The sequence below is a fragment of the Petromyzon marinus genome, chromosome 27 (genome assembly GCF_048934315.1).
Source record: "Petromyzon marinus isolate PM22_M1 ecotype Great Lakes invasive population chromosome 27, UKy_Petmar_22M1.pri1.0, whole genome shotgun sequence".
In the NCBI taxonomy this organism is placed as follows: Eukaryota; Metazoa; Chordata; class Hyperoartia; order Petromyzontiformes; family Petromyzontidae; genus Petromyzon; species Petromyzon marinus.
The window spans coordinates 6,725,879-6,738,739 of record NC_133693.1 but is presented as its reverse complement, the minus strand read 5'-3'; the positions used below and the strand labels follow the sequence as shown (position 1 = coordinate 6,738,739).

The 12,861-nt window shown below is 49.3% G+C and overlaps 1 protein-coding gene across 1 annotated transcript in view; it reads left to right on the top strand.

Moving 5' to 3' along the window:
- Positions 1 to 7,961, top strand: part of LOC116946703 (DBH-like monooxygenase protein 1 homolog) — a 33,332-nt gene extending 25,371 nt beyond the window's left edge. The window contains exons 9-13 of the mRNA XM_076069968.1: positions 844 to 940; positions 1,919 to 1,978; positions 2,548 to 2,678; positions 3,480 to 3,627; positions 3,826 to 7,961. Of these exons, the coding sequence (XP_075926083.1) occupies positions 844 to 940; positions 1,919 to 1,978; positions 2,548 to 2,678; positions 3,480 to 3,627; positions 3,826 to 4,092 (703 nt within the window). The 3' untranslated portion in view covers positions 4,093 to 7,961. The remainder of the gene's footprint in view (positions 1 to 843; positions 941 to 1,918; positions 1,979 to 2,547; positions 2,679 to 3,479; positions 3,628 to 3,825) is intronic.
- The last annotated feature ends 4,900 nt before the right edge of the window (positions 7,962 to 12,861 follow it).

Genomic DNA, 12,861 nt, shown 5'->3' with positions numbered 1-12,861 from the left:
TCTTCTCGGCCACGGTCATTCCCTCCCTTCTCAACGCTTGCGAAACGTGGACCCCCCTAATAGAACATTTTCGCGGGTTAGAAACATTTAGGCTGGCCTGCCTACGATCCATCCTGGGTTTAACCAGGCTGGATTGCGTGAGGAGCTCACATATCCTTGAAAGATCTGGACAAAGTCCCATCGGTGAACTCCTCCGGCAGGCAAGGCTGTGTTGGCTGGGTCACATAGCCCGCATGCCCAGCCACCGCATGCCTAAACAGCTTTTGTTCGGCCGGATCGAGGGGGCTAAACGTGCGCGGCATGGGCTAGAGAAGAGATGGAGTGATGTGGTACAGGAGGACGTGGAGCTGAGTGGACTTGCCGATGACTGGTACCAGCGGTGTCAAAATCGGCCTCTGTGGAGGAGGCTCATGAAGGACGCTGCTGGGCAGTTCGAAGCAGTAGCCCTCCAACAACAACGGAGGGCGGAGGAGCGACGCTCACAACAATGAGCGGAGTGCCCGGTGGCTAAAGCACAGCAAGTTGGCACAGTAGGGGGCACAGGTGGTGCATCAGCCAGTCATCTCAGTCAGTCGACCCGTGGCACCTGGGTCTGCCCTGTGACCTCCTGCCAGCGGGCGTTCGACACTTCACGTGGCCTCAACGTGCACATAGCCTGGCACAAGCGTCGTGGTTATGTCACCGCCACGTCATGGCCAATGGCGGTTGTTATTGTTGCTGCAGCAGTTAGCGCACTGCGTTATGAACCCAGCGCCCCGAGTTCGACTCCCGCTCCCGACCAATAACAGTGACGAATATTTGAACCGGTGTTGAGCCTCTCTCCTCTGTATGTGTTTCATAAAGGAACGGCACGCAGATCGGAAACCTTGGTCGGGACATGGGCTACGACTTTGACTTCCAGGAGACGCGTTACCTCAACAAGCTGACATCCGTTCTGCCCGTGAGCCGCCGACAAGTCCTGCGCAGCGCTCGCTCGCCGTCTCGGCAACAGCGCCCGCAGAAGGATTAACATTGAGGGGGGGGGGGGGAGTCTGTGGTGCGGTGTACATACACAAAGACCTCGGCCATTCGCGTCAAATTTATTGAGAGTACAGTTCGCCAATCGCGCGAGACCTCAACTCGTCGCTCTTCAACCTCGGACAGCGAGTTGACACTTCCTTTTAACGGGGGGGGGGGGGGGGCGGGGGGTGTCGTGGAGGAAGCAGCTGCCTGGACTGAGTTCCGTAGCACGCTGCGTGATGCAGTGCGAGTCACTTCACACAAAACTGGTAACACCTGCTTCGGGAAATCGAGGGCGGCCAAGGTGAACATTCTGCGAGAGCTAAGTAATGCGTGCATCTGCTAAAGAGAGACGCAACTCAAAAGTCAAAGGGCTCCACTCATCTCGCACCTTACATACCAAGGCTGTGCTGTCAGACATGAGTTAGAAGCCTCAGTAAAAATATAATATTTAAAGTTCACATAGTAGGCGTACTCCAGTGATGTTATTGCAGTTACGATGGCAACAGTCCTCAAACTTGCTGCAGTAGCACAACAAAAAATCTTAATCTTTATTTATCCTGGAGAAATTCGATTAGCTTTCAAGCTGTTTTTCACAGATGTCCAGTAGGGGCGGGTCAGAAAGTTACAACAACAAACTGCAAAAAAAACAACGATAGGAGTGCAAAGTATAGGAAAGGTAAGCAATTCACTAAAAGTAAATAAATACATTATTTTTCAGAAGCGACCTGGCCACAAATGATAGCTCAACGAAGTGGCGTATCATAGGTAAATTTATATCAGCAGGTGAGGAGTCGGTTTATTCATAAGCGGCTTTACCCAGGATGCTTTGCGATGTCAGATCAGCGCTCTGACCTCCTCTCGTGGCTTCTCCCCGGCCACCTTCTCAAGTGTGCTCTGTTTGGTCCACTCGTTCCAGGGAGACCAGATCATCACCGAGTGCATCTACAACACCGCCGGCCGTAACACCACCACCGCTGTAAGTTGTCGCGAGTCGTCACGGATCGATTCTCACGCACGCAGCTCGACAGGTGCACCGTGAGCGCGACTGTCCATGTTTTCACTCGACGAATCATTTCGCCGCTCAAGTTAAAGCCCTCCGGGTTAACCTCTGCTCAATTTAGAAGTCGCTCCTCTGCTGCTGATCCTGCAGTTCGGAACTCCTTCCCCTCGTCGCATCTACCCTGGTGGCTCCATACCCCGTTTCAAATCCGGGATTAACAGTTTTTTTTTTTCTCCTGACCAATTCACGTTAACCCTGTTACTCTATTCCCAGCCTCACGGTACTGAAGTCTGCTGCCCCGCATTCCCTGGCCTCCCTAACCTCCCTCTTACCAACTCACCCCATTATTTTATGATCCAAACATCACTTGCACCCATCTCTATCGTTCTATGCATATGTATTTACGCCTGCCTGTATTAATAGAGGCGGCGGCCTTAACCTGCATCAGTCTCCCTTACTGTGTGCTCATTGGATTCCTCCAGTATAAATATTCCGATTGTATGTCTCCTCACTCCTCCTTTCCCCTCCGACCCTCCCATTGTCAGGGAGGACTGGGCACAATGGATGAGATGTGCCTCTCCTTTTTCTACTACTACCCCAAAGTGAACGTCGGGATCTGTCGCAGCGTCTACAACGTGACGACCATAGGTCTGTTGCTGGGATACAACGTGTCGACGTGAGTGCGCGCATGCGTGCCTTTCCCTCACTTGGCCCTGCAGACGAGCGCTGTTGGCCGAGCGCCTATTGTTGCCACCACAGCAAATGATGTGCAAACGGTGGCAAGCACCAATTTACCATCTGTCATGGACCCATCTAAATGCTGTAAAATTACTTCCCCGAGACACACACGGGTGGCGCCGAAGCGGTAACAAATTTGGCACGTTTGAATCGCGTGACACTATTCTTAGTTGGCTCTGTCGGGGGGAGGAGGGTTTACGACACATAAAAAAATTTGAGAACTGCTTTATGGGTTTAGTTTGTTGTCCTTCCCCCGCGCACGTCCAATTAGCACCGTTGGCTACGTACGGTGCGAAAAAAATTCTACATACTGTACAGGACATAATCCAAAAACCCCAATAATGGACCAATGTCAAGTTTCCTTAAGTCCCCCCCCCCCCAGTGCTGTACACAATCCAATCGCGTAGGCCTGCTCATTTAAGGTTTATGGCTCGGTAGGCAGGGGAGGCACAGATGCGATTCAGGGCAGGCAATCGAACCCCAGGTTGCTGGGATCGTGGCGCCGTGTGCGAACCACAGCACCGTTATACACTACCAAAGGCTGCCCTTCATTAACATAAATTATTAGTAATTGATAGTAAACCGATATAGTGCCACGATCATGGCTCTCTCACAACCTGTCGCTTAAACATGCCCTTATCAGCCTCTATGTTCAATGAAGCTGCCAGCGATTGTTTTGGAGATATTTATGTTCATTTCATAACTCCTTCCCCGTCTCTTTCATCCCCGTTTTACACAGAAAATTCCCATATCCCATCCTGGACCCTGGGTACAGTGGTCAATACATCAGCTCAATTTACGACAGTGTAAACTGGACCGAGCAGCTGATTCGCACTGTTGAACGCACTGCCTACACCACGCCTCAAGAAATCACCATCATAGAGCTCGTGAGTATACCCTCTCTCCACATAGTCTCAACTCCACCCGCTTTTACGTCACTTGCCACTTACACCCTCCTCCACCCCTCGCCACCGACGCCACCACACCGACTTTCACTGCCGCAACAGCACTCACACACTTTTGGCTCTCCACAGATCCCTTATCCCCGTGGGTGTATGCACATCTCTGTGGGTGTGCGCATGCAGGCCAGTAGCAGTATATTTTACGACCAAATTCCCGAGATTCCCGTGGATCCCATAACTACACCTTGCATTGCCACCAATGCCACCATCGCCACCAACGCCACCATCGCCACCAACGCCACAAATGCCGCCACCACCACCACCGCCACCACCGCCACCACCAAGGCTACGACGCTGACGGGAAGCGCACCCAGAATGAATGCCGCCATAACCACACTGCTGCCGGTGCTCCTCCTGCACCTGATGGGGACCGCTCTGCGCGTCGTCTGAAGGAGGAATGGGGAGTTCCTCCATTAGCGCTGATGTCCACCATCTCCCGCTGTCTACCACCCCCTACTTTGCCGCCATCCACCCTGCATCACTTATTTTGTTTTGCCTTGCCACCTACGTCAATCACCCACACGACTCCAGTCATCACTGAGTTGGCTTCACCATCCGATTGCCTGACACGTTGAGATATTGTTAGCTGATATTTATCATGCACTGACCTGAAATTTCAGGTCTGAAAATTCAGGTCTCCCGAATTTTGAGTGGTGCCTGAATTTGCCCAAGGTATCCGGGGCAATCGACCGGGGAATTCATGTAATTTGCTAGTGATGTGCAGTGCACGCCAATGACATTATTTTTTTTATTTTTAACGGTGATTGACATTTACAGTGAGGGAAAAAAGTATTTGATCCCCTGCTGATTTTGTACGTTTTCCCACTGACAAAGAAATGATCAGTCTATAATTTTAATGGTAGGTTTATTTGAACAATGAGAGACAGAATAACAACAAGAAAATCCAGAAAAACGCATGTCAAAAACGTTATAAATTGATTTGCATTTTAATGAGGGAAATAAGTATTTGACCCCCTCTCAATCAGAAAGATTTCTGGCTCCCAAGTGTCTTTTATAGAGGTAACGAGCTGAGATTAGGAGCACACTCTTAAAGGGAGTGCTCCTAATCTCAGCTTGTTACCTGTATAAAAGACACCTGTCCACAGAAGCAATCAATCAGATTCCAAACTCTCCACCATGGCCAAAACCAAAGAGCTCTCCAAGGATGTCAGGGACAAGATTGTAGACCTACACAAGGCTGGAATGGGCTACAAGACCATTGCCAAGCAGCTTGGTGAGAAGGTGACAACATATAGTAATAGGTTTTACCCTTTTAACTGGCACAAAAACTGACACCTTTATTCAAGGCATCATGTTTGCAATAACCACAACACAAGCAGTCAAAATGCAAACAAAATAGACAACTCTGATAATAATATGCACTGTCCTTGAATTTGATTGGTCCACACCCGAGACGGCTTTTCTTAGAGCCTAGTCTCCGCTGGTGTTGGACCAGAAGACGCCAAAAGGCGTACAACTCAAAAAACAGCGCACTATCAGAGTATTGAGGGCTCGGGGTGAGCATTTACATTATGAGACCTCCTTTGCCAGTAACAAGATATAGTAATAGGTTTTACCCTTTTAACTGGCACAAAAACTGACACCTTTATTCAAGGCATCATGTTTGCAATAACCACAACACAAGCAGTCAAAATGCACACAAAAGAGACAACTCTGATAATAATATGCACTGTCCTTGCATTTGATTGGTCCACACCCGAGACGGCTTTTCTTAGAGCCTAGTCTCCACTGGTTTTGGACCAGAAGAAGGCTCTAAGAAATGCCGTCTCGGGTGTGGACCAATCAAATTCAAGGACTGTGCATATTATTATCAGAGTTGTCTCTTTTGTTTGCATTTTGACTGCTTAAGTTGTGGTTATTGCAAACATGATGCATTGAATAAAGGTGTCAGCTTTTGTGCCAGTTAAAAGGGTAAAACCTTTTACTATATCTTGTTACTGGCAAAGGAGGTCTCATAAAGGTGACAACAGTTGGTGCGATTATTCGCAAATGGAAGAAACAGAAAATAACTGTCAATCTCCCTCGGCCTGGGGCTCCATGCAAGATCTCACCTCGTGGAGTTGCCATGATCATGAGAACGGTGAGGAATCAACCCAGAACTACACGGGAGGATCTTGTCAATGATCTCAAGACAGCTGGGACCATAGTCACCAAGAAAACAATTGGTAACACATTACGCCGTGGACTGAAATCCTGCAGCACCCGCAAGGTCCCCCTGCTCAAGAAAGCACATATACATGCCCGTCTGAAGTTTGCCAATGAACATCTGAATGATTCAGAGGACAACTGGGTGAAAGTGTTGTGGTCAGATGAGACCAAAATGGAGCTCTTTGGCATCAACTCAACTCGCCGTGTTTGGAGGAGGAGGAGGAGGAGGAATGCTGCCTATGACCCCAATAACACCATCCCCACCGTCAAACATGGAGGTGGAAACATTATGCTTTGGGGTGTTTTTCTGCTAAGGGGACAGGACAACTTCACCGCATCAAAGGGACGATGGACGGGGCCATGTACCGTCAAATCTTGGGTGAGAACCTCCTTCCCTCAGCCAGGGCATTGAAAATGGGTCGTGGGTGGGTATTCCAGCATGCCAATGACCCACAACACACGGCCAAGGCAACAAAGGAGTGGCTCAAGAAGAAGCACATTAAGGTCCTAGAGTGGCCTAGCCAGTCTCCAGACCTTAATCTCACATAAAATCTGTGGAGGGAGCTGAAGGTTCGAGTTGCCAAACGTCAGCCTCGAAACCTTAATGACTTGGAGAAGATCTGCAAAGAGGAGTGGGACAAAATCCCTCCTGAGATGTGTGCAAACCTGGTGGCCAACTACAAGAAACGTCTGACCTCTGTGATTGCCAACAAGGGTTTTGCCACCAAGTACTAAGTCATGTTTTGCAGAGGGGTCAAATACTTATTTCCCTCATTAAAATGCAATTCAATTCATAACATTTTTGACATACGTTTTTCAGGATTTTTTTGTTGTTATCTGTCTCTCACTGTTCAAATAAACCTACCATTAAAATTATAAACTGATCATTTCTTTGTCATTGGGCAAACGTACAAAATCAGTAGGGGATCAAATTATTTTTCCCTCACTGTATCGCTGCATATGGGTGTAAATCGGAGAGAGTCTGTGTAATGTGCTTGTTAGCACTGCCTAAGAAATGTAGACAATGTCCGCTATATAATGATTTCCACTTTTTAACAGATTGTTAACATTTTAAACACGCCATTAAAATGTGTAAAAAAAAACACGAAAGAAAAGTGACTTCAAATATATACATTAACTAGCTTTACTGCACGGCTTCGCCCGGGACTTGGATTCACCACGCCGGGCCGCCTTTGTCTCCCCAGTGGCGATGTTCACACAGCATACCAGTTTCTCGTTTGAGGCTGAGTCGACCTAGGGGAGGCCCTGGACCAGTTCAAATAATGGTTACCGGTGGTGGCCGTGAGCGGGAATTGAACTCGGGTCGCCGGGTTCATAGCAGAGCGCGCTAACCACTACACTATAATGCGTTACGCTTCCACATGTGCGGGTCACATGACAGATTTGACATCACAGTTCACTTGCCGTGCAAAAAATATATGCATTGTTGAGCTCCCCCCACCCCTCCAAAAAAAAACGAAAATTGTATTTTTATAATTTTTGCATGGTGTACAGTCTGGAAAGTACCCACATGGAAAATTTCAAGTTTTTTGCATGTCGGGAAGTACGCTAAACATTTTGAACAGACACACATAATCACAACTTTGCCTTTTATATATTATATACATTAATAAGGTGCACATTTAATGGATACAAATTTTTATAAATGTTTAATCCAGAACTGTGGAGGCGAGGGTTGGTGGATCACACACATGTTTTGAAACTACTTTTCTGTGGGCGCCGAGGAGGTGCCATATCCTGGCTGGCCAGGAGAAGGCAGTGGAGCAGAAATGTGGACGACTGTTCCGTTTAACACGTAGGCTTTCGCGACCAATACCCATTATACCGATTTTTTTGGGTTAAATTGCGTAAATATATAAATGTGTCGTTAAGCTTGCGACCACTCGAGACAGCATATTAGTAAGGTGTGTCACGTAACCAAAAGATGCCAATTCGTTACTAGTACAGCACACCGTATGTGTTGGAGAGCAAAGCCACAAACATTTACACGTTTCGCCAATAATTACAACTAGCTTCATCAGGCGACAGCCAGATGAAGCTAGCCAGACGGCACAGCACGGGAGACGCATTATTCTTTGCCACTGTGATAATACATTATATGTTACGTCCCTTTGACAGAGCAAACTGGATATTTGTTTTAACTTTCTGTCATCAGGAAACACATTCTGCTGCGTCACCTCGTTCTTGGCGGTGTTTTTCTCGTCATTTACAAATTTGACACCCGTTGAGTTGCTGCACACGCATGCACGCATCAGCATGCAGCCGCTGACGACGGATTCAACGCAGTCGCAAGCTCCCATTTCTGTTATTGGAACCACCGCCGCCTTTGTCACACTGCAGGTTGGAACTCTGTGTGATGTATGTATGTGGACCTTTCGCACCGTACGTAACCAACCGTGCTGAACGGAGGTGCGGAGGAAGAACAAACTAAATACAAAAAGCAGTTTCAAAGAAGTGAGTTTTCAATCTAGATTCAAAAGCGCACAGCTCCAGTGGCTTCCTGATGTCGGAAGGAAGAGCTTTCCAGACGGATCTTTACACGAAACGCACTCATCCCACCCTGCAAGAGCACTCTGTGTGTTGGAGCTCTTTGTGCTGTATCGGTGTGGAACTTATTTACACCGAGCGTAGTCAACCGTGATGATCGGAGGTGCGGAGGAAGGACAACAACCTAAACACAAAAAAGTAGTAGCAAAGAAATTCGTTTTCAATCTAGATTTTAAAGCACGTGGCTCCGGTGGCTTCCTAATATCGGAAGGAAGAGCGTTCCAGACGGCCGCAGAAGCGGACCTGAAAGCGCGCGATGACCGTATTTTAGACACGTTTGCATGCCTGGTAAGAGCAGCGTTGGGCAATACGCGCTGGGTTTTTTTGCTTATCATACCGCATATTATTTTCTTAAGTTGCAGGATGAATGCTGGGCTAATGCTGGAAGAAATCACCCCTATCTTGAATCTCCGCAGATCGCCACAAACCGTGAATTGCAGTGAGGAAGAAATCGACAGTATCGGCTATAGAGCATATCCAACCCGATGTCACCACGGTTCTTGTGCCAGCACCTCGAGGCTATCACGAAAGCTCGTCGCTGCTGGCAGGACGTCACGGGACAGACCCAAGGCGTTATGGGTCGACTGAGATGACAGGCAGGCGTCACGAGGCCCTTGTTATCCCATTTTCAAACAAACAATGACAGCACAAACACTCTTAAACCAGTTTTAACTGTCTTATGCTTACACGCTTCAACAGCTTCAAAAGAGCGTAGGGAGCCAAGACCCTGCGCCGCATCCGCACGAACCGTGGCAGCAGATGCGGGTACATGGACTCCTCTATTTATGATCATCCGACTTACGAACTTTCAGGGATACGAACAAACCTGTGTCAGTTTCACACGTAGGCTTTCGCGACCAATATTATTCATAATAAAGGTTTTTGGGTTAGATCGCGTTATTTATAAATGTGTCGTAACCCTCCACCACCCGACACGGCCAATCAGCAAAAAAGTGTCACGTTGACAGAAGACAGATAGTTCACTACTTTAGCCCATCGGTGTGTTTAAGAGTGAATCCACAAATTTACAGTTTGAGTACGACGTTTCGCTGGTAATTACATCCAGCATCATCGGGAAATTCTGATTGGCCGTGTCGGGTGGTGGAGGGTTACGACACATTTTTAAATAACGCGATCTAACCCAAAAACCTTTATTATGAAACCTGTGTGTGTTTCCTGTAGATGACACGTAAAGAACCAGTGGCATATACATCTGCAGAACGTGAATAACCAATGGCATATACATCTGCAGAACGTGAATAACCAGTAGCATCTACATCTGCAGAACGTGAAGAAGCAGTGGCATCTACATCTATAGAACATGAAGAACCAGTGGCATCTACATCTGCAGAACATGAGGAACCAGTAGCATTTACATCTACACGAGATTATAGCACTTTTAAGGCCATTCCCCGTGTTTAGTGTACATGCCGTACAACACGTTTGGAATCGACAGGAGTCGATTCCAAACGTGTTGTTTGGAATCGACTTACGAACAGACCTCTGGAACCTAACTCGTTCGTAAGTAGAGAAGTCCCTTTCCTTAATGACGATGGTGGTAATACACAAATGGGAATAAAATTTAACTCTCCGGCAGTGAACGGCAACCGCGGTCAACCCGGCAGATCAAACGGTGGGACATGTAACGACTCGGTGCATTCAGCATCGCCAGATTACATCCAGCATAGCCAGGTGTTTTGGAATCAGAATGTTTAGACTGGAGGAGGAATCCGATGATCGATTAAGCTCTTTTCTTACAGATGGGGTGATCGACGAGTTACATCAACAAATAATGCAAACACCTATATGACAGCAGGATAGAGAAAAGTTAAGCACGCACACCCCCACTAAACACACCCACGCACCCACGTAGGGTCTCGTGGGGGGGGTCACCTGGTACCATGGGTTTTTACCCGAGGGGCCCCTAGCGGGGATGTCCCACGGTTTTCCAGTTCCAGGAGATTGGCCAACCCCCCCCAGGCCAAATTGCATTGCGGCTCCCGTGAATTGGCTTAAAATTGTATGGGCATGACGGAGCTCACCGGGCCAACCGCAATGAGACACTCACAGCACGGGGAAGGGACCGGGGTGGGGGGGAAATATTACGCAGGCAGCGCAGACAAGGAGGTGGGAGGGAAATTCCTGGATCCACTGCTGATGTGTATTCCACGGGACGACCACCCCTATCAAACCGGTTGAGTCCGGGGTGGGGAGCATGGGTGCGTAGACAATGGACTGAGGCATAATGGAAAAGCAACGCTCCAAGTAGAGGCAGAGCATCGGTTTAAAATTGAAAGGTAGGCGCCCGATTGGCCGCGCAGGATAACACCACGTGACCCTGGATCTTTGGATTCCGAGGGCATAAAAGGAGGGGACGGAAAAGCGTTAAGGGGTTCTCCTCCAGCCATTCAGCTGCCCGGTCCGACTCCCAGCCGCTCGCAACGTCCGAGAGACGCTAGTGAGTGCTGCTACGACTCAACCCCAGGCAGAGACCTCTCGGATCCTCATCTCTCCGACTCCCACAGCGTCCATGAGGTGATAAATAGAGTGGGGGTTCATCCAGGGATTGAATAGGGATAGGTTAAGCGCTGCTGGCAGAATATTTACTCCGGGTCACACAGGGCTTTCTTTAGACGCGCCATTATTAAACTTTAGTTCAGAAGATCGGTGTAATGTGATTTCTGCGTGTGTGGGTGGACTTCAGCGTGGTGTCTGTGATTTTTGAGTGGAGCGACTGCGTGCGGGGTGCGTGAGAGAGGGAGCGCGGGGCTGCAGGGTGTCGGCGCGGGGTTGGTGTGTGAGGTGCGCATCTATTACCATCTATACAACCGTCATTTTTACGCGGGTTTTTGTTCGAGAGTGTTGAAAACGTGCACCTGCTGTGCCGCGTGAGTGATTAAGGTGGGAGCGGAGTGCGCTAAATCCACTCCCTGCCGTTTGTGCGTAGATTACCATCCTACGACCGCCGATGCTCACGTGCGTGTTTGCACAGCGCACTTTACGCAGCACGTTTACACAGCAGTAGAAATAGCCTTAATGGCGAGACGTGCACCCAGGGCCCTGCCGCAGGTCATCTCCTTCTTTTCGTGTAGCATCTGTTTGCACAGCGGATTGAGGCTTATCCACCGGAGGGTAGGTGTGCATATTCATACAGCCCCCGTTTCTTTTCAATTTACCTTAGCATTGCGGGCACGCAAATTAGGGCTTAGCCACAAGGAGGGGGGAGGGGCGCGTGCATATTCATACAGCTATTTTTAGCGCTAGCCGTGGTGGGCAACGTGCGCCTGCATGGGCACGTGCGTGCACGCAGCCACCTCCGCATTAGTGGTGGTGTACGTGAGGAGTGTGTGGGATAACTCCGGGCGGTGGTGAGCCAGCCACTTAGCCATGTTCCTCAGAGAGGGTGCTGATGCGGGGGGGGGGGGGGGGGGGGCAATCACCGATCGGCGGGGGCCTGGCGAGAAGTGGCCAAGGAGGAGGGGGGAGTGGAGGGGGTGGACGTCGCACCCCGCCCGCTCACGGGGAGCGGGGAGGTGGGTGTCAGCCCCCACATATGTAATGTCTCAGAGACCGAATGGGACATTTTGAGATTTTTTCGTTGTCGGGATCTTTGTTTGGTGTGTATGGTCAGTCAAGGTCATGGGGTATTATGATAACCAGCACTGCTCATATCACCAAACGTCGCCAGTAAGCGTAGTGATGACATTATCAGCGCAGGGGGTGAGGCAATCGGTCAGGTGGAGGGTCGCACTATTTAATTTGTCTAGCACTCCAGCAAAATGTTACGCTGTAATTAAATCAAAATGAAACATGGAACGTAAACGAAATCATCTGCATGAAACGCAAACTTAAACCGTGTTTTAAAAAAATCGTTTGTTCTTTTACACTTGTTAAAAACGTATCTCGTGGTGGTTGTCAAGGGGGCCCCAACTCGTAACTTTGGCCACCAGGGGGAACCAAGAAACCCTCGGCCCCCACGCTCGTGACGTTGCTGAACGTCGCCAATGTTTCCTTGTGGGCCCCCACACATCGGACAAGAAGTTTATTAACACGTAGCAGGCTTTCGCGACCCAATATCATCCATAATACAGGGGTTTTTTTGTTAGATCGCGTGAATAACACATTCCTGCGGAGAGGGCTGGTAGAAACGTTGGTTGCTCGGTCAGTGGCCAGGGTCAACGGCGGTGTGGTGTATTCCGCAAATATGCCCAACTGTGAGGACGGGCACAAGCCGGCGTGAGTAGGTTAAACGTTGAGTTTTATAAGGGCACCACGGGGTGACCAGCGCCTCCCCACCCAGCCCCACCCCTCCCACCCCCCACCCAGCCCCTCCCAACCCTCCCCTCCCCAACCAGCCCCTCCCCACCCAGCCCCTCCCCACCCTCCCCTCCCCACCCAGTCCCTCCCCACCCACCCAGCCCC